Source organism: Pristis pectinata, chromosome 40 (genome assembly GCF_009764475.1).
Source record: "Pristis pectinata isolate sPriPec2 chromosome 40, sPriPec2.1.pri, whole genome shotgun sequence".
Lineage (NCBI taxonomy): Eukaryota > Metazoa > Chordata > Chondrichthyes > Rhinopristiformes > Pristidae > Pristis > Pristis pectinata.
In genome coordinates, this window is record NC_067443.1 from 1474152 (window position 1) to 1496805 (window position 22654).

A 22654-nucleotide genomic window follows, 5' to 3' on the forward strand; every position below is an offset into this window, starting at 1 on the left:
GACTGCTTTGTTCTCCTTGAGTGTTGTTGGAACTGCACTCGAATTTTAATTGGCTTGCTTGGTTCTGATCCCTGCTTTCCATACAGAGGAGGAGATCAATAACATGAAAACCGAGTTGGACAAATATGGAATACAGATGCCCTCGTTTAGTAAGATTGGTGGAATCTTGGCCAATGAACTTTCCGTTGATGAAGCAGCAGGTAAGTGCCGGAAAAGTTTACATTGAATGTACAGGCAACCTCCGTGTTATGGCCGTTTGGGTTATGGAAAAGCACCCCTGAAAGAATTCAAAAACTGCAACCCAAACATGTAAAATGTGGAATAAAACTTGCTCACTCAGAACGTGTGTGGGGGGGGAGATAATTCTTTTTTTCAACTCGTGTTTCTTGATGCATATGAAAGCGCATCTTTTGTGTATTATGGAAAATTGTGATTCGGATTGTTTTCTAGGAACACAACACCCCGTAACACGGGTCGCCGGTACTAGGGATTATATTCTCTTAAATCGTAAAGTCGATGCCAAATCTCCAGGAATAGTTTTTGTATGGAGTGCTTTAAATGTGTGTGTTATCTTAAAACAAAAACTTGTGGAAGGATTTCTTCATTTCCAGAGTAATTGCAGTTACTTTGCACTGTCCCACTGTAGAACTGTGGACACAGACACTTGACTTGGCCAAGAAAGCTTAGTCATTTAAAAATGCATAATAATTAGATGAGTATTCTTCACAAATGTTTTCAAACTGTTGGCAGTTTTGTTACACCATTTACCATAAGACATAGGAGCAGAATTAGGCCATTTGGCCCATCGAGTCTGCTCTGCCATTCAATCATGGCTGATTTATTTTTCCCTCTAAACCCCATTCTCTGGCCTTCTCCCTGTAATCTTTGACGCCCTTGCTAATCCAGAACCTATCAACCTTCGCTTTAAATATACCCACTGACTTGGCCTCCACAGCCATCTGTGGCAGTGAATTCCACAGATTCACCACCCTCTGGCTGAAGAAATTCCTCCTCATTTCAGTTCTAAAGGGACATCCTTCTATTCTGAGGCTGTGCCCTCTGGTCCTAGACTCTTCCGCTACTGAAACATCCTCTCCACCTCCACTCTATCCAGGCTTTTCAATATTCGGTAGGTTTCAATCTTTCAGTACTTGCTGGAGTTCAGAAGGTTTCATCCTTCTAAACTCCAGCATGTACAGGTCCAGAGCCATCAAATGCTCCTCATATGTTAACCCTTTCATTCCTGGGATCATTCTTATGTACCTCCTCTGGACCCTTGCATATGGGGCCCAAAACTGCTCTCAATACTCCAAATGTGGTCTGACCAGTGCCTTATAAAGTCTCAGCATTACATCCTTGCTTTTATAGTCCCCTTGAAATGAATGCTAACATTGCATTTGCCTTCCTTACTACGTAATGAACCTGTGCTTTTGTTTGCAGAAGAATTGGTTTTCCAAATGATTAACCTGGGGTACAGCTGGCACAGCAAGGCCAGTGTTTGTTGTATATCTACAGCTTGCCCTTGAGACACCACCCTAAACTTGTCTGTGTGGTGTTGGTACCTCCACAGTCCTTTTGAACAGGAATTTAAAGGACTTGGATCTGGTGATGATGAAGGATCACTGATAAGTATCCAAGTCTGGATAGCAAGTGATTTACAGGCGACTTGGGAAATCATGACATTCCCATTCATCCCTTGCCGGTACTGTCATAGAAACTTTGAGCTGCTGCACTGCACTTGTGCGTTGTATACAGTCAGCTCAAAGTTCAGATTACTATAAACAGTCACTGTGGTGGACTCATTGAGCCCCTGTTGGTAAATTATTATAGTCACATGTACTGGGGCACAGTGAAAAACTTTTGTTTTGCATGCCATCCATATGAATCATTTCATTAGAACAGTGCATTGAGGTAGTACAAGGGAAAAGTAATAACAATGCAGAATAAAATGTTACAGCTACAGAGAAAGTGCAGGCAGACAATGAGGTGCAAGGGCCACGACGAGGTAGATTGTGAAGTCAAGAGTCCATCTGATCGTACTAGGACACTGTTCAATAGTCTTATAACAATGGGATAGAAACTGTCCTTGAACCTGGTGGGAGAGGGGGAGAAGAGAGCGTGGGTGTGGTGGGGTCTTTGATTACGCTGGCTGCTTTACTGAGGCAGCGGGAAGTGTGGACAGTCCATGGAGGGGAGGCTGGTTTCCGTGATGTGGACACAGCTCAGCACAACTCTGTGGTTTGTTGTGGTCTGGGCAGAGCAGTTGCCGTACGAAGCCGTGATACATCCAGATAGGATGCCTTCTATGGTGAGGGTTGATGGGGACATGCTGAATTTCTTTAGCCTCCTGAGGAAGTAGAGGCGCTGTGGCGCCTATGTGGTTGGACCAGGATGTTCACTCCAGTTCTGACACACGGACCCAAAACGTTAACTCTGTTTCTCTTTCCACGGGTGCTGCCTGACCTGCTGGGTGTTTCTGACATTCGCTGTCTGATTTCATCAGGCCCAAGAGCCTGTTCGCGTGGTGTGACAAAGGTCGGATATTGAAGCCTTGATCGTTTTGGAGTGCATAGTGGCCCCTCCTGGTCGTGGGCAAGTATACACCTCCCAGTGGAGTTTCTTCCTTGTTGGCTCAAGCTTATGCAGCAGCCAGCGCTTGTTTTGGTCTGTGGTCTTGATTTCTCGAGGCTGGTTTTGCGCACCTGAAGTCAGGTGTGGTGTCGCTTCACAAGTAGCAGTGCTGAAGCTTGCTCCAGAATTGTTGACTGCAGATTTCAGCATTGCTTCAAAGTAAAATCATAACCACAGCTTCAGCATGCAAGAGAAATTATAGCACTTTGCACTCATTCCACAGTTGTGCTGTAAATCCAGCCTTTGGAGAGTGTGATATCGGGCTTTTAAACTAACAAGCCAAAATTGTTACTACAAATTAAAATCTGCACAGGCCTGAAAGTGGCTGAGCTGCTGTAATGGGATTGTAGCCCATGGCCAGCTATTGATCTTCCAGTCTGATGTTTATTTTGCACAGCAGCTTGTTGCAAGTAAGTAGAACCACTTTCACATATTTTATGGCATTAGTGGCCTAAAGCGTGTGCATAATAGATGGATTCTCATTGATCCCAGTTATCTGGGCGACAGTTGTTCTACTTAGAGTTATACAGCACGGAAGTAGGTCCTCTGCCCCAACTCATCCATGCCAAACAGCTTGCCTATCTGAGCTTGCCCTATTTGCCAGTTTTTGTCCCATATCCCTCTAAACCTTTCCTATCCATGTACCTGTCTTTTAAGCATTGTAATTGTCCCTGCCTCAACCACTTCCTGTAGCACCTCATTCCATACATCCACCACCCTCTGTGTGGAAGAAGTTGTCCCTCGGGTCCCCTTTAAATCTCTCCCCCTCATCTTCAACTTATGCCCTCTAGTTTTAGACTCCCCTCCCCTGGGGGACAAAGACTTGTGACCCTCCACTTTATCTATTCCTCCCCCCTTCCTATGATTTTGTATATTTCTATAAGGTCACCCCTCGGGTTCCTAGACTCCAGGGAAAACAGTCCCAGCCTATCCAGTATCTCCTTATAACTCAAGCCCTCCAGTTCTGGTAACATCCTTATGAATCTTTTCTGCACCCTGTCCAGCTTAATGACATCCTTCCTGTAGCTGGGTCACCAGATCTGCACACAGTACTGCACAAAGTGTGATCTCACCCATGGCTTGTGTAGTTGTAACATGATATCCCAACTCTTGTACTCAATGCCCTGACCGATGAGGGCCTGGATTGGAGAGCATGTCTTGTGAGGATAGTTTGAGCGAGCTAGGACTTTTCTCTTTGGAGAGGAGGAGGAGGAGGATGAGAGGGGACTTTATCAAGGTGATATGAGGCATAGATCGAGTGGACAGTCAGAGACTTTTTCCCAGTGCAACAATGGCTAACATGAGGGGACATAATTTTAAGGTGATTGGAGGAAGGTATAAGCGGGATGTTAGGGGTAAGTTTTTTTTTTACACAGAGTGGTGGGTGTGTGGAACGCACTGCCTGCAGAGGTTGTGGGGCCAGATGCATCAGGGACGTTTAAGAGGCTCTTAGATAGACACATGAATGATAGAGAAATGGGGGGCTATGTGGGAGGGAAGGGTTAGATAGATCTTAGAGCAGGATAAAATGCCAGCACAATATTGTGGGCTGAAGGGCCTGTACTGTGCTGTAGTGTTTTATGCCAAATTCCACCTTCACCACCCTGTCTATCTGCATCACCACTTCTAGGGAACCATGTACTTATACTCCTGGGTGTCTCTGCTCTGCAACACTCTCTAGAGCGCGGCCATTCACTGCATAAGTCCTGACCTGGTTTGATTTCCCAAAATTCATCACTTTGCACTTGCCCAAGTTAAGTTCCATCTGTCATTCATTGGCCCACCTTTATTTTGGGAACTTGGAGTCGTAGAGCACGGAAACAGCTGACCAAGACACCAATCCATATGGCCCATGGGACTAGCTTAAATGGCTATCTTGGCCCATATCCCTCTAAACCTTTCCTATCCATGTGCCTTTTTAAATGTTGTCAATGTACCTGCCTCAACCACTTGCTTTGGCAGCTCGTTCCATATACTGACCACCCTCTGGGTGGAAAAAGTTACCCCTCAGATTCGTATTAAATCTCTCCCCTCTCATCTTAAACCTGTGCCCTCTAGTTCATGATTCCCCAACCCTGGGGAAAAGACTGAGTGCATTCCCCCTATCAATGCCCCTCGTGATTTTATACACGTCTGTAAGGTCACCCCTCAGTCTCCTGCGCTCCAATGAATGAAGTCCCTGCCTGCTCAACCTCTCTCCATAACTCAGCCCCTCGAGTCCCAGAAACATCCTCTTAAATCTCCTCTGCATTCTTTCTAGCTTCTTGTCAGCTGACTGTGGGCCTCAATATTTCAGTTTTGGTTTCCTCCCTTTTTTTTTGAAGGTACTGATTCCCATAGTACAGTATCACTAAAACTTTGTGTAGCTTGTTTAAAGAACGTCTCCATCAGTGTGTTGGTTTTCCACTGTGGTGTCTTCCACTAGGAGATCAGAACAAAGTTTAATCCTGTCCATGAATGCTCGGCAGGTCAGGACAGAATTCTGACTGACAATTACTGACCCGTGATGTTAAGTGTTTCACTCGCTGCTGACTCTAACCTGCTGAATAGCTCCAGTACTTTCAGTCTTTACATCAGATCTGCAGCGACTTCCTTTTTGCAAATTCTGTCCAAGAGCACGTTTTCCCCTAACCCTGTCCCACTTACCCATCATTGCTGCACTTGCTGAATTACCTTGAATTTGATTATTTTACCCATGTCTAAATGTGCTGAACCTAAATCCCCTTTCCTAACATGTGAAATCGAAGCAGGAGTAGTCTTCTGACCCTGCCCTACCAGTCTGTAAGACCATGTCTGATCCTTTACCTCAGTGTCGCCTTCCTATGTTAGCTACATATCTTATTATTGCCTGAATAGTTAAACATCTGTCGATCTGTCTTGAATATAGACAGTAACTGAGATGCTGTATCTTGGGTAGAGCACTCCAAAATTCAATACCCTCCTGAGCAAGGAAACTTCTCATCTGCCCCGAATGGCTGAGCCCCTATTTCAGGACTGTGACCCCGACTTCTAGATCCCTCAGCCTGTGAGGACATCAACTCTGCATCAACCCTGTCAGGCACTGTAAGAATTTTGTATATTGCAGTGAGATTACCCCTCATTTTCTGAACTCGCAAATGCAAGCCCAGTCTGTTTTAATCTCAGGAATTATCTGCTGAGCCTTCTCTGCACAATGTCTCATCAGGGCCTTGTGTAATTGTCTACTCTTGTACTCACCCTCTTGCAGTAAAGGCCAACATATTTGCATTCCTAGTTGCCTGCAACACAAATATGTCAATTTCCCGTGATTCATGTACAATGACGCCCAAGTCCCTCCAAAACCATCTGATAAATAGTTGGCCTTCTGCTTTCCTCTGTGAAACTGAACAATCTTGCATTTTTCTACATTATATTTTATCTGCCATGTCCTTGCCCATTCACTTAACCTGTTCTCGCTCCCCTGATGTCTTACTGTATCCTTCTCTCAGCCCACACTACCACTGAGCATGGTATTGTTACACTCACCTGGTCCTCTTATCCAAAACAAAGATTGTGAACAGCTGGGACCCATCTTTACTTCTCGTTGTCTTGGCAAAGCAGCCAGCATAATCAAAGACCCCACCCACCCAGGACATTCTCTCTTCTCTCCTCATCCATCGGGTAGAAGATACAGGAGCCTGAGGGCATGTACCACTAGACTCAAGGACAGCTTCTACCCCACTGTGATAAGACTATTGAACGGTTCCCTTATACGATGAGATGGACTATGACTTCACGATCTACCTTGTTGTGACCTTTCACCTTATTGCACTGCACTTTCTCTGTAGCTGTGACGCTTTACTCTACTGTTAATGTTTTTACCTGTACTACCTCAATGCACTGTGTAATGAATTGATCTGTATGATCGGTATGCAAGACAAGTTTTTCCACTGTACCTCGGTACAAGTGACAATAATAAACCAATACCAACTCCAATGTGTCACACCGTCCCAACCTGACAATGATTTCTGCTGTTTTCTTTCCATTAATCAATCTACCTACTGCTTTTCTTGGCAATATTATGTCTTTTCCTTTGATATAACGTGATTGCTGTTGGACAGGTTTACCCGTTGGATTTTTTTTTACTCATAGAGTGGTACAGTACAAATGAGCCCACCTCGTCTACGCTGACCTTAATGCATATCTCCTCTGATGCCTGTTACACATTTTAATTGTATCTGCCTCTGGCAAGTTGTTCCAGATAACTACCACCCTCTATGTGGGGAAAAAAACTTGCCCTTCAGATCTCCTTTTAATTTCTGCCCTCCCCTTAAACCAGTGCTGTCTATTTTTAGACGCTCCTTCCCTGGGAGAAAGACTCTATCTTTCCTACCAATGCCCCTCGTCACTTTTAAACTTCAGTAAGGTCACCCCTTGGCCTCTTCCATTCCACTGAGAACAAACCCAGCCTATCCAGTCTCCTTATAACCACAGCCCTCCATTCCAGGTAACATCCTGGCGAACCTCTTCTGCACTCTCCCTATTGCTACCACCTCCTTCCTATAGTGTGGCAATCAGAACCAGTATACAGTAACCCAAGTGTGGTCTAACCAATGTTTTGTACAGCTGCAGCCTGTCTCTTTTACTTGTAAACTAATGTATAAGTTCTTGAAATGCTAGAATTGTCTCATACCGGATAATAGTTTCTGAATCCTCCACAGCCAACTCTCACCTTGTACCATTTCTACTTTGCTCCATTGAATCTAAGACCCTTTCCAACTGATTATTGTCGCCTAAAAGATTAAAATAGCCTGTCCTTGAAGGGTCTCGACCTGAAGCATCAATTATCCATTTTCCGCTGTAGATGCTGCCTGACCCGCTAAGTTCCTCCAGCATCTCGTGTGTTGCTCCAGATTCCAGCATCTGTAGTCTCTTGTGTCATTTATCCTTTTATTGGTTCTTCAACATGACAAGCTGGAAAACCATCTCCTACACAATTTGGAAGTGTGTCCTTAATACTATTACTACTAATGTGGTTTGCCCAGCCTACAAGTAGGTCAAGGTCCCAGCAGACACTGTTACATGCACCTCGAATTGTCTGATGTATACTATGCCCTACATTACTGGCCTGGTACACTTCAGGATGCTGTGTTCTCAGCCAGACCCACAGATTTAGTTCCCCAGGTGCCATACCTTTGTACAACATGACTTCAATTAACCAATTCTAGCTGGTTAGCCAATTATCTGGAGAATAAAGATATTTGCTAACCATTTTAGATCACTGCAATTTATAACTACAAGGTTGAGCAGTGGTGGGCACTGCTGTTTCACAGGTTTGATTCTGACCTAGATTGCTGTTTGTGTGGAGTTTGCACACTCTCCTGGGTGCTCTGATTTCCTCCCACGTCTCAAAGATGTGATGGTTGGTGGGTTAATTAGCCACCATAAATTGCCCCCAATGTAGGTGGGTGGTAGGAAAATTTGGGGGAGTTGATGGGCATGTAAGGGGTAAAAATGGGATCAGTGTAAGTAGATACTTGGTCAGCACAGACTCGAAGGACTGTTCCTGTGTGGTGTGACTCTGTGACTAACAGAATTTAACTGTAAACTTAAAAGAAAATCGATCCCTTGTCACCAAATTTTTGTAGCATGTCTTCCCTGCTCTTTCTAAACTCTGGGTTGGGGTGTATAACTCATACCATTTTTAAAAACATGGGGCCACAGTTCCCCACACACCTCGCTGACCTCCGCTATTTCCACAGCCCTCCTATTTGTGTTCCAAGAATCTGGCCTCTCGAAGTCCCTGTTTCTATAGTCCCACCGTTGGTGACTATGTCTTCAGGTGTCGAGGCTCAAAGCTCTGAAATTCCCTTCCAAAAATCAGTTGCCTTTAAACATAGCTCTTCAAACAAATTTTCAGTCGCGTCCTAATACCTCACAGGGTTAACCTGTTAAATTAGAATTGTGACTGCACAGAAGGGGCCCATTTAGTCTATGCCACCTCTTAGTAAGGCAGTTTTGTCAAGCCAATGCTTAGCTTTGTCCCTAGGTTATCTAATTTACTTTTAGAAACCCTGACTGTATGTCCACCAAACCTACATACAGTGAAAGTGCGAGGAAATCCTTTTAAATCCATTTTAAAGAAGTTTTCCCTAGACCTTGAACCAATGGGAACTAATTCTGTCAGGATCTTTATCCCTAATAACCCTTCTGAGGTGTAATTGGGATGTTTTATTGTGTTGAAGGTGCTATGAAAGCCCAGGTTATTTGCTGTAGGTGGTTATTGGAAACCTTTTCTCCTACCTAGCTGAAATGAATGCTGCTACTAAACAGAGTACTTCCAGCATATGCTGTTTCAATGATGGTCATTGACTTTGGAAAGAGGGGTGGTGCACACGCTCCTGTTTACATCAATGATGCTGAGGTCAAGGGGGTTGAGAGCTTCAAGTGAACATTGGACACAGGGAGAACATGCAAACTTCACACAGACTGCACCAGAGGTCAGGATTGAACCTAGGTCACAGTAGTACAACTAGCTGTGTGACTGTGCTGCCCATAGTCACTGTCTATGGTTAGGAATCACCTCTGTACTGCCCTGGGATGACACGTCGAAGCGCAAGTGGGGCCTGGAGGATGGGAGGTACCTACCTGGAATTATAACAGTGATTCAGCCAGTTTATTTGTTCCTGTTGGTTATGACTGGACATCTTTCTTTCTCCACTCAGTGCACGCAGCTGTGATCGCTATTAACGAGGCTATCGATCGAGGGCTCATGGAGCAAACCCTGCTGGCCCTGCACAATCCAAATGCCATGCTGGTGAATGTCGTTGACAGTCTTGCCCCAGTTTACCAGGAAATGCTCTACCAAGCTAAGAGCGAGAAGGCAGCCAATGCCAGAAACCGAATCGATGTGAGTAATGCTCAATAAAACCAAGACTAATGTGATTTCTGTTTGCTTCCAGATCTTCTCCAGCAGAGGGCAGGCTGGAGCCGCTCCCCATGGTGTTAGCTGTGGCTCTCTCATTGTGTCCCATTCAACCCAGTACATTGGTGCCTCAGCTTAACTCAGTGAGATCTTCTCTTGCTTCTGGATCGAAAAGTTGCCTGCTCTCTGTTTTATCTTGCTTTCTCTATCCCTTTGCACTCACTCACTTGCTTGGTCCGTTCCACTGGACCCCTAGCCTGCCATTCCAGTGCAGCACTGACGACGTGCTACCTTGTCAGAGGTGCTGACTAAACAGGTGGTTTGGGTGGATATCAGCACTGGAGGGAGAAGGCTTTGACTCAATATTGTTCATCTCAATGGGCTGATACTTCTGCAGATTGGCTGCTCTGTTAGTGGCAACAATTTTAATTAGTTTGGCACAACACGGTGGGCCGAAGGGCCTGTTCCTGTGCTGTACTACTCTATGTTCTTAATTCACAAAGTGATTCATTCTGACAGACCTTTTGATGCAATAAGATGGTGTATGAGACTAATGTTTGAGGAATCTAGATGTCTGTTTTGTCTGTCACTCTTTCTTCCCATTTATTTTTTTTCTGCCCCACTCGTCCAACTTCTTTGCCCTCTCAGTAGGTGGGTTAATTTTGTTCCGGTGGTACCCTTTTGGCTTTGAAATCTGACTCCCATTGTGTGCACTCCTCCTGGCTTGCCCCTGACCCCCATTGGTGTTAATGTATTGGTTTATTATTGTCACTTGTACCGAGGTACAGTGAAAAACTTGTATGCCGATTGTACAGGTCAATTTATTACACAGTGCAGTTACATTGAGTCAGTACAGGGTGCATTGATGCAGTACAGGTAACAACAATAACAGTACGGAGTAAAGTGTCACAGCTACAGAGAGAGTGCAGTAAGGTGCAAGGTCACAACAAGGTAGATCGTGAGGTCAGAGTCCATCTCATCATATAAGGGAGCTATTCAATAGTCTTATCACAGTGGGGTAGAAGCTGTCCTTAAGCCTGGTGGTACGTGATGACCCGGGTGGGGTCTTTGATTATGCTGGCTGCTTCACGAAGGCAGCGAGAGGTATAGACATAGTCCAAGGAGGGGAGGCTGGTGTCTATGACGCACTAAGCTGTGTCCACAACTCTCTGCAGTTTCTTGCGGTTCTGGGTAGAGCAGTTGCTGTACCAAGCCGTGATGCATCCAGCTAGGATGCTTCCTATGGTGCATTGATGGTGAGTGTCAAAGGGGACATACTGAATTTCTTTAGCCTCCTGTGGAAGTAGAGGCGCTGGTGAGCTTTCTTGGCCGTGGCATCTATCTGATTTGACCAGAACAGGCTATTGGTGATGTTCACTCCCAGGAACTTGAAGCTCTCAACCCTCTCAACCTCAATGTGTGCGCTCTTACTGGCTTGCCCCCAACCCCCATTGGTGTTAATGTGTTCACTCTTACTGGCTTGCCCTTCTGTTTATCCTTCAGTATAAACCGGAGCTGTCCGAAGGGAAGGATGTGTACGAGGAACTCTTGACTCAAGCTGAAATTCAAGGCAACGTTAACAAGGTTAATGGTAAGGACGGCGCTGCTTCTGCCTGGCAGATGCGAGGAAGAAAGTTTTTGTGCAGAAAGTGGTGATGATCAGGAACTGTCTGCCTGCAAGACTCGATTGGGGTTTCAAAGGCGGAATTGGATAGGCATTTGTGGAAAAAATGTTTAATGGGTCTAGTAGAAGGCTGGAATGGACTACTTTAGAGAGGGCTCGAGCTGGCGAATAGCTACCTCCTGTGAATTATGATTCTATAATATTTATGTTGCTTGGAAGCATAATTAATAAGGGGCAATTTAAAACTTAAAGAAGGTAGGTTTTACCATCCGTTGACTTCATTGGAAAGTAAAATCTGAGAGTGCAAAACTGTATTCTACCCGAGCTGCCAATTACCCAACAGATGGATTCACTTAAACTTGCCTTCGGCATGTTAAATGGACCTACAATTTCTAAAACTGCGGGCCAAGGTAATGGAAGGAAACTGCACGGTGTGAGGTTTCACAGAGTCTAACAAACTGGCCATTGATAGTCTTTGAGTGACTTGCATGCATGTGTGGCTGAGGAGACAATTGTTTGAGAGGTGAGGTCGAGCTTGAGACTCCCTCTTTCTCAAATGGCGAGCTTAAAGTGCGCACTGCAATCGAGGCTCGTTTCAGAGCTGCTGCTCCCTTCAAATGCAGTCTTGTGGAGTGCATCTGATCCCTATGTGTGTCATGATTGAGATTTGTATCGACCCTGGGATTTACTGAAAGGGGTCCCAACCATTCCCACATTCTTGTGATGCAGAAAATTAAGTCTTATTTTACTCAGTGTAGATTAAACAACCACTTCTGTCATGCCAACATTTATCTCTCTACCAGCTCAAAAAAGGAGTTGCCTGGTTATTATTTTGTTTGTGGGAGTTTGCTGTGTGCAAATTGCCTTGTGTGTTTCTGACACTAAAATTGTGTCTACTCCAAAATGCTTAATTGTCTGAGAAGCACTTTGGAATGTCAATGAAATACATTGTAGAATCGCAAGGGACATAAGGCACTGCAGATACTGGAATCTGGGACAAAATAGACTGCTGGAAGAACTCAGTGGGTCGAGCAGCATCTGTAGAGGCAAAGGGATGGTTGAGACCCTATGTCACGTCCTGATTGCAGGGTCCCGACCTGAAACATTGACCATCCCTCTACCTCCACTACTGCTGCTTGACCCGCTGTAGAACTGCAAGAATTTTGTTAATATTTAATATAATTTGTCACATGCACAGGCACGGTAGTGTAGTGGTTAGCATAATGCTATCACAGCGCCAGTGACCCAGGTTCAATTCCGGCTGCTGTAAGGAGTTTGTACATTCTCCCCGTGACTGCATGGGTTTCCTCCGGGTGCTCCGGTTTCCTCCCACATTCCAAAGGCGTACGGGTTAGAAAGTTGTGGGCGTGCTATGTTGGCGCCAGAAGCGTTGGCGACACTGCGGGCTGCCCCAGAACACTCTATGCAAAAAATGTATTTCACTGTGTGTTTTGATGTACGTGTAACTAATAAAGTTATCAAAACAGTCATGGGGAGAACGTACAAACTCCTTACAGACGGCGGCAGAATTGAACCCGGGTTGTTGGCGCTGTAATAGTGTTATGCTAACCACTACACTACCGTGCCACCCCTGTATATTTTGTTCTGTATATTTTTATGCTCCCTGACTGAGCTAAAAGAAATAAATTATCTACATGCGTCGTCTTGGTACCTAATATCCTCCAAAACAACAGTCTGCTTCCCTTCACATGTATTGACTTTGTTCTATTTCATTATGGGTGTTTAATTGTCAAGGCTGAGTTTGATTAAATTTTGTACCTTAAGGGAATCTGGGGGGGATATAAGGATCGGTGGAAACTGGCGTTGAGATAAAGGATCTGGTGTGGACGATGAATAGCAGAGCAGGCTCAAGGGGCTATGCGTACTCTTATTTATGTTTGTTATGCCACTAACCTGCCCCATGCCCTGTAATGTGTGACTCTCGCCTTCTCAGTGCAAGCTGCCCTGGAGTACGTGGATGAGGCACTGGAGAGAAGAGATGCACAGGCTCTGTACTTGGCTCTGCAGAGTCCGGCTTTGAGTCTACACGAGGTTAACCGGGAAAACACGGAGTGGTACATGGATCAGCTCATCGTCGATCGCGAGCAGAAAGCACTGGTATTAAATGTTGCTTTTTATTCATGTATTTGCCTTTTCCTTATTTTTCTTGAACAGTGACACATGAGTGCTTTCTGCCTCTTCTCTCCACTACTAGACTTGATTATGCCCAGGCCGGACACAGAAATGCAGGCAAAAGCCAGTTGTGTTTACTCTCCATGTGAGCGAATCACATTTGTCTTCACTGGGGAGGATGTATCAGTCTGCTGACAGCATCCTCCCTTCTCAATGCCACTTTCTATAAGATACACGTATGCATGGACACAATGCATGCATGCAAGACTGTTTTCGTGGTTCAACCTCCATGGCCCTAACAGTATATTCATAGAGTTGTACAGCACAGTAACGAGCCATTTGACCCACCATGTCCATTGTGGGTAGTTGGTAATTGGTTTATTATTGTCACCTGTACCAAGATACAGTGAAAAGCTTTGTTTGCATGCCATCCAGACAGACCATTCCATACATAGTGCACAAAATAATGCAGAGAAAGTATAGTGCATTAGACTAAAGTTCAAAGGCCACAACAAGGTAGATTGGGAGATCAAGAGTTCAGCTTTAGTGTAAAAGAGGTCCATTCAGGAATCTTGTAGCAGTGGGATAGAAGCTGTCCTTGAGCCAGGTGGTATGTTGACAAGTTTTTGTATCTTCTGCCCAGCGGGAGAGAGGACAAGAGAGAATGACCAGGTGGCGAGGGGTATTTGATTATGTTGGCTGCTTTCCTGAGGGAGTGGAAAGTGTAGACAGACCCAGTGGAGGGAGGCTGGTTTGTGTGATGGACTGGGCTGTGTCCACAACTCTGCATTTTCTTGCGTTTTTGACATGCCGACATCTGTACTTGATGAACTAACAAACAATAGGTTAGAGTCATCTAATTATTGGCTCTCCTGCCTGTGGAAATAGAGGAAATAGGAAGAGCCTATCTATTGCCAAAGCATTGCTAATGGTAAATATTTTAAAATCTTTCTCTGTTGTATGTTAAGAATCAAATTCTGGATAGTTGAGGAAGGTCGTGTCTCATGGTAAGGGCATAGGTTTAAGGTGAGAGGAAGGAGTTTTGAAGGGGATTTGAGGCGAAACCTTTTTTCACAGAGTGGTTGATATCTGGAATGTGCTGCCAGAGGAAGTGTTGGAATCAGATACAATAGCAACGTTTTAGGGACATTTAGACAGGTAAGGCATACAGTCGTAGTGAGGGTAAATGGGATTAGTGTAGATGAGTAAGGTCGGTTTGACATGGTGGACCCAAGAGCCTGTGCTGTACAATTGTAAGACTCTGGATCCCAATTGAAATCTTGATTTTCTATGATTTTTGCTTTAGAATGATCTTATATTTTATCAAAGGCAGAAATATTTTGTCATAGACACAAATAAGCTGAATGCTCTGTAGTTAGCTCCCCTTTTCAATGGATACTGTTTTGCTGTGGAGTGCATTTGGCAGTCATTAGATCCCCGGTCTGTGATGATTTTCAGGCTCTTGCCACTCCCTTGATCCCAGTGTGTGGATGTACCTGTTGGACGCTGGCACTTTGCCTTCCTTCAGCCTTACCCACTCAGGTGTAGAATTGTACAGCACAGAAACGGGCCCATCAGCCTGAAGTGTCCCTGCTGACCCATCCATATTAATCCCATTTACCAAGTAGCCATCCATGCCTGGGTGATTCAATTGCTCTTGTAGTTAATCAATTGTTGCGTGAGTTTCTGCCTCGCCCACTGCCTCAGGCAGTGTGTCCCAGATTCCAAACGTCCTCTGGTGAAAAGGTTCTTCCTCAGATCCCCTTTAAACCTGTGCCCTCTATTTTCGATACTTCTGCAATGGGGAGTATTTCATGATGCCCCTGACTTGTGGTTTGTAGATGTTCAAAAGGCTGAGGTGGTGACCACCTCAAACCTTGCCCACTGTCTTAAATATCTAACTTCAACTACTCTCTGGGTGGGGGGAGAAAAATTTCTCTCCTCTTACTCCACCTTAAATCTATGCCCTTTTGGTCTTTGACACCTTTACTGTGGGGGAAAGTTTTGTACTATCTATGCCACACCCCTTGATTTGTAAACCTCTGTCAGGTCGCCCCTCAGACTCCTCTGCCCCAAGGAAAACAAATCCATTCCTTCGTTAAAGGCGGCAATGGGAATCTTACTTTTGTTATTTGCAGATTGGCAGTAGGCTATTCAGGGCTTCAGTGAACCTTTTACACTTAATTTAAGGGCAATGTGAGGGGCAAGTGTTTTACGCAGAGCGGTAGGTGCCTGGGATGGGTTACCAGGGGTAGCAGTGGAAGCAGGCAGTTTGGTGGAGTTTAAGAGGCTTTGAGATATGGAGGGATATGGATGATACAGAGGAAGAGGACATTTAATATAACTGTTATCATGATCGGCACAACATTGTGGGCTGAATGGCCTGTCCAGTGCTGTACTGTTCTATGTTCTAATTTTTTTTTAACTGAAATGTGTTTTATTTTACCTCCAACAATCTCTTTATTTTTTAAATGGGGTAGCCAGAGGGTAAAATAACTGCCATCCTCTGCCTCAGCTTCGGAAAAAAGTTTTACTCTATTCATTTCTGCAGGGCATGTGGGCATAACTGACAGGGCCAACACTTGATACTGATCCCAGGTTAGCCCTGAGCTTAGTGGTCTGCTCCTGAAATGCAGTTTGCTGGTCCATTTCAGAGGGGGGCTAAGAGCTGGACACATCGCTGTGGCTCACAGGTCACTTGCAGACTAGATTGAGCATAGATGACAGATCTTTCTTCCCAGAAGGACATTGATGACCCAGATGGATTTTTACAGTCTGGTTGTTCTGTGGCCATCATTATTTTTTTATTCCAGATCTATTTTACTACCTGAATTTAAATACCCCAGCTGTAAGGTTTGATGGAGGTGTTCACAATCCTGAGGGGAGAAAAATCTTTCCACTGGTAGGAGAGGTAGTGATTAGGCAATGAAATAACCAGAGGGGGGGAGATGAACAGTGTAATTTTCTGTAGCATGTTATGATCTGGAATGTGTTGTCGGAAAGGGTGGGGGAAGAAGATTCAACAGGAATTTTCTCAAGGGAATTGGATTAATGCATGAAGTAGGAACATTTTTTAAGGCTGTGGGGAAAGAGCAGGGGAGTGGGACTAATTGGAGAGCACTCTGAGGTATAATTTACATTTAAAGTACTTGATATTTTCTGACATGGCCCATAGGGAGCACATCCTATTGGGGGAAAATTCTAATTCTATCAGAGATATTTGGATTATGGGTTGAACCCAAATTGTGATCGCAAGTGTCAGGGTGTTAAACTGAACAGTGATAATTGACACCTAAATGAGTCTGAATCTATATTTAAATTGTATAAGGCTGCCGTTGTGAAGACTGTCCTATGTCACAGTATTCTGTTGTGGCTTGTGTGCGGTCCACAAATTATAACCAGAGCAGGGACGAACCTTGGGACGCAGCAGGGGTTACCTCTGGTGCTGCACCATTCTCTGAGTCTGGTGTGGCAATTTGTCCATTGCTAGTCCAGATGAAGGGTCTCGACGTGAAATGTCGACTGTCCCTTTCTTGCCATAGATGCTTCCTGACCTGATTTCCTCCAGCATTTTGTGTGAAAGCAAAGTGTTGTAAATTCCGCTAACCTGTGAAACTTTTACTTTACTGTCACTATCCCAAAGGGTGGCCACAGAAGTGGAGTCGGCCAGCCACCTGCAGGCCTCCCATGCTGTATACACCCTTGCTCGTCTTGAGTCCCTCTCTCCTGTTGTGTGCTGATGGTGTTCACTGCTGTTCTGCCCTCAGGAGCTGGGGATGATGGACCCGCTGGAGAAGGAAGAACTCCAGGCTGCTGTTCATGCAGCCAATGAAAACGCCAGTGTCCACCTGTGCAGTGAGTAGGAAAGCTTCAAGACTTACAAAGCCATAGTACGCCTGGCATGCTTTTCCCCAGCCTTGTTGTCACGTGAGGCAATAGTGTCAGAGACATAGTCGTGCAGAATGAAAACGAGTCTTTCGACCTGCCAAGTCTGCACCAACCTTCAAACACGCACTTATATTAATCCTACGTTAATTCTATTTTACTCTCCACGTTCCTAACGACTCTGCCAGATTCTATCACTCACCTACGTGCTAGGGACCATTTTACAGTCGTCAGTTAATCAAACTTGCACGCCTTTTGGGTTGTGGGAGGAAACAGGAGCACCCAGGAGGAAACCCACGTGGTCCCAGGGATAACGTGCAAACTCCACACACAGACAGCCCTGAAATTCAGGATAGAACCCGGGTCACTGGAGCTGTGAAGCAGCAGATCTAGCGGTGTCACCGTGCTGTTCTGTTGACCGAGGTGTTGGTTGTGGCTCAGTGAGAAGCATGCCTGCCTCGCTTCAGTCGGCCAGTGCGTCTGAGATCCGCTTCAGTGTCTGGAGCACATCTGGACTGACCTGCTGTAGGACTGGGGAAAGTGCTCCATTAACACAGGTGCCCTGACAATGAGACATTAATCTGATCCAGTTTTCCCCCTCTTGTGTTTCGTGGGAACCAGTCCACAGAATGCACTCTCCATTGTCTGGATTAAAGTTGCCCCTCGACTAGCTCATTATAGACAGTGGAGTTGGCTGAACCTGGCTCCTTTTCAACTTTTTTTTCCTTCTTCCCCAGAAGCTATGTGTGTTATGGGGAAACTAGACAGTGCTCCTCCATAGAACCATAGAAAACAACAGCACAGAAAACAGGCCATTCGGCCCTTCTAGTCTGTGCCGAAATGTTATTCTGCTAGTCCCATTTACCTGCCCCCAGCTCATACCCCTCCAGACCTCTCCTGTCCATGTGTCTATCCAATTTACTCTTAAAAGTTAAGAGCGAGCCTGCATTTACCACATCAGATGGCAGCCCATTCCACACTCCCACCACTCTTTAGGTGAAGAAGTTCCCTCTAATGTTCCCCCTAAACCTTTCCCCTTTCACCCTAAAGCCATGTCCTGTCGTACTTATCTCTCCTAATCTAGGTGGAAAGAGCCTACTTGCATTCACTGTCTATGCCCCTCATCATTTTGTAAACCTCTATCATATCTCCCCTCATTCTTCTCTGCTCCAAGGAATAAAGTCCTAACATGCTCAATCTTTCCCTGTAACTCAACTCCTGAAGACCCGGGAACATTCTAGTAAATCTCCTCTGCACTCTTTCAATCTTACTGACATCCTTCCTGTAGTTCGGTGACCAGAACTGCACACAATATTCCAAATTTGGTCTCACCAATAACTTATACAACCTCACCAAAACATTCCAACTTCTAGACTCAATACTTTGATTTATAAATGCCAGGATGCCAAAAGCCTTTTTTTACGACCCTGTCTACCTGTGACTCTACTTTCAGGGAATTATGTATCTGGACTCCCAGATTCCTTTGTTGCTCTGCACTCTTCAGTGCCCCACCATTTACTGTGTATGTCCTCCCTTGATTTCTCCTTCTAAAATGCAACACCTCACACTTGTCTGCATTAAATTCCATCTGCCATTTTCTGGACCATTTTTCCATTTGGTCCAGATCCCTCTGCAACCTTTGAAAGCCTCCCTCACTGTCCACTACGCCTCCAATCTTAGTGTCATCAGCAAACTTGCTGATCCAATTTACCACATTATCATCTAGATCATTGATATGGACAACAAACAACAATGGTCCCAGCACAGATCCCTGAGGCACACCACTAGTCACAGGCCTCCAGTCTGAGAAACAACCATCCACAACCACTCTCTGTCTTCTCCCACACAGCCAATTTCGAATCCTCATCAATGGTTTCCCTGTGCTTTTCGGGAGGACTAAACTAGCAATGCAAAGGGGTGGGAACCACAAAAAGGAATCTAGGGATGAGAGGGATTAGAAAAGTAGAAAGCAAAATAAACAGACTGCAGAAACAAAGGCAGGCAGCGGTGGGGGGGGGGAGAAATTTAATTAATCAAAGTGGTTGCAGCATACACAAGGTAGATGAATTAATGATGCAGATTGGAAATAAATGGGTATGATCTACTTGTCATTACTGAAATGAGGTTGTAGGATGACCAAAGCTCAGAGCTGAATGTTCAAGGACATTTAGCAAGGACAAGAGAGAGGACGAAGGTGTGGTGTAGCACTATTAATACAGGGGGAGATCAGCACAGTGCTGAGAAATGATCTTGGATCATCAGACCCTGATGTACAATTAAAATCATTGAGGAGGGTTTTAACTGGATTGCTGGGGTGGAAACCACACTCCAGGCCTAATAGGAGCCAGGTCTGACCAACTGGGATATTTACAATGCTAGTTGAGAGGCAGATCTCATCCACAACGCTGGGGAGAACTTTTCCTGTGGGATGGTGCTCACAGAACACCCAATATGGTCAGGCTAAGAAACAAAAAATGGGAGAAAACATGGTGTAAGTTATTTATGGCCACTGAATGGTAGTCGTAATATTGAACACAGCATAAATCAGGCAGAGGTGTACACAACGTGGGTGATGTAGTAATCATCGAGGACTTTAATCTGCATATAGATTGAACAAGTCAAATTTAGTAATAATAAGGTGGGGGAGGAATTTGTGAAATAGATACAAGATTGATATGTTGAGGAACTAACCAGGAAAAGACTACTTTGGATCATGTTTTCTGAAAGGGTTAATTGAGGATCTTGTGACAGGTCTTCAGGGAAGTGTGATCATAATATTATAGAATAACATGATGGAAAGGCTGTGACTTGTGGGCTACCGCAGGGGTCTATGCTTTTGCCGCAGCTATTCACTATCCATATCAATGATTTGGCTGACAGGGCTAAATGTGATATAAAACCTGGTGCGACTATGATTAGGAAGGAGGATGTAACGAGGCTTCAGGTGGACACGGCAAACCTAAGTGAGTGGTGGAGAATGTGGCAGATGGAATATAACGTGGGACAATGTGAGGTCATCCACTTTGGTGCTTAAAAGGGAAAAGCAGGGCATTTTTGTAATGGTTAGAGATTGGGTAGTGTTGATGTTCAAGGGGACCTTTTTGTGTGCTTGTCCACAAGTCACTAAAAGCAGATGCAACATATGATTAGGAAGATGGTTTGGTATGTTGGCCTTTATTACAAGAGGAAGGAAGTCTCGCTGTAGTTGTTCGGGGCCTCAGTGAGAGCACGCATGGAGTAGTTGGTGTCCTTGCTACAGAAGCCATGGAGTGCAGTGAAAATTCACATGACTGGCTGTAGGGATGGCAGGTTGCCCTATGAGGAGAGATTGAGTAGATAGGGGCTGTATTTTCTAGAGGTTAGAAGAAAAAGGAGAGCTCTCTTTGAAACTATATTAAAAAATGTAGTGTTTGACAGGCTGGATGCAAGGAGGATGTTCCTCTCACTGAGGAGTTCAGGACTAGGGGCCGCACAATCTCAGAAAAGGAAGTGGTTTGTTCAGGACTGAACTGAGAAGAAATTTCTTCGCTCAGGTGGCAAATTTTTGAAATTCTCTACCCTGGGGGGTAGTGGAAACTCGTTTGAGATGTTCTTTCAAAAACGGAGATCCATAGATTACTCAATATGAAGGCGCTGGAGGGATGTAGGGATCATGCAGGAAAATGGGGCTGAGGTAGAAGATTGGCCATGACCTTGATGAATAGCAGAGCAGGCAGAGGATGGCCGACTCCTGGTTATGTTCTTATTAACATGTAGCTACAGATTAGGAGGAAGCAGAATCTGGTTCAGCTGTGATGTCTTCCACAGTCGAATGATTTGCCTTCCAGGCTGTCCTGTTGTGAAGCCCATCGTCTCTGTGCTGACTGTTTCAACGCCCAGATCCTTGAAAGCTTACGGCATAGGAGGAGGCCATTCAACTCATAGTGTCCGTGCTGGTCGCAAAAGGTCTTTCTGGTCTGATATCACCTTCTGGCTCTGTCCCTCGCCCCCGTAACCCTCAAGTACTTTATAAAGATGTGGAGGGCTTCTGCTACTGCCACACTTTTTGGGCAATAGTTCCAGACCCACACCTCCAGCTGGGTGGAAAAAATATTTCCTCTGCTCCCCCACTAATCCTTCTGTCAGTAGCTTTAAATCTGTCACCTGTTGATGGCGTAGTGGTCAGCCTGCTGCCTCGCAGATCCAGGTTTAATCCTGAGCTCGGGAGCTGTCTGTGAGGTGTTTGCACGTTCTTCCTGTGACGCTGTGGATGCTTCAGTTTCCTTCCACGTACCAATGATGTGGTGGTAGGTTAATTGACTAGTGTTGATTGCCACTTCCAGTAGGTAAGTGCTTTTTATACAAAAAGAGTTGATGTTCAAGTGAGAGAGAATGTGTTGCAGGGCTGCTGGTGTGATAGGGAGAGGGGGAATGCGACTGATGGGATTGCTGGGGGTCTGACCTAATCAGCCAAATGGTGCCCTGCATCCTAATAAGTTAATAAATAGGTCCTTGCTATCTAGTCCCCTCATAATTTAGACCTCCTCTGTTCCAAAGAAAACAACACCAGCCTATCCAATCTTTCCTCTGAACTGAAAACTTCTAATCCAGGCAAATCCCTCACTAAATCTCCTCTGCACCCTCTCCAGTGCATCCTTCCTGTCATGTGGTGGCCAGGACTATACATGATACTTGAACTGTGGTCTAATTAGTGTTGCGATACAGAACCTCCCTATTCTAAGCTTTGGCTAATCAAAGAAAGAATCCCATGTGACTTTAAGCGCCTTATCTACCTGTTCAGCGTTCAGAGATCCTTTGGTAGATGCACCAAGGTCTCTCTGTTCCTCACTACTTTGTAGGGTGTATTTGTGCATTTGCCGTCCAATAATTTGCCAACACTAGCAGGAAAGTAATTACTTGGTAAGCACTCCTCTGGCTCCACTCCATAGCCAGGGAGCGTTGAAAAATAACAGCTACCATCTTTGCAATTTACTCCTTGCTTCTCATAACAGCCAGGGATATATTTCATCTGGGCCTAATGATTTACCTACTTTCAAAGATGTTAAACCCTTAATACTTCTCTTGGTATGTTTACCCAATCCAATGTTTCACACCTTAGGTGACTCCTAGTAATTGAACGTGTCACCACAGAGTAATTTGTACTGTATTAAAGACAAATGGTTTGTCCTGCATAAACCAAAGTTTCTTTGGCTTTGCTCATGGTGTCCCAATCAATGCTTGCCATTCCCTGATCTGATTCACTGTTTGCCTGTCTGTGTGGTCAGTGATGCAGTCCGTGGCAAGGATCAACGCAGCTGTGCGCAAGGGGATCCCCGGTGAGACGGTGAAGGAACTGATGGACTCCAGTGCCAAGCTGCCAGACGTCTACCAATTTGCAGCGGAACTGTACCAGAGGGAGCTATCCGCTCTGCAGCGGCAGAAACCACAGGTGAGCAACCTCGGCCTGTTGTCCCACAGCAGTAATCACTGGTTCTGAAACATCCTTGAGCGATAGTCAT

At 45.1% G+C, this 22654-nt stretch overlaps 1 protein-coding gene across 1 annotated transcript in view; it reads left to right on the plus strand.

Moving 5' to 3' along the window:
* iqgap3 (IQ motif containing GTPase activating protein 3) overlaps positions 1-22654 on the plus strand; it is a 136424-nt gene that overhangs the window by 26061 nt on the left and 87709 nt on the right. The window contains exons 7-12 of the mRNA XM_052045848.1: positions 87-200; positions 9315-9499; positions 11018-11105; positions 13093-13256; positions 17039-17126; positions 22421-22584. Of these exons, the coding sequence (XP_051901808.1) occupies positions 87-200; positions 9315-9499; positions 11018-11105; positions 13093-13256; positions 17039-17126; positions 22421-22584 (803 nt within the window). The remainder of the gene's footprint in view (positions 1-86; positions 201-9314; positions 9500-11017; positions 11106-13092; positions 13257-17038; positions 17127-22420; positions 22585-22654) is intronic.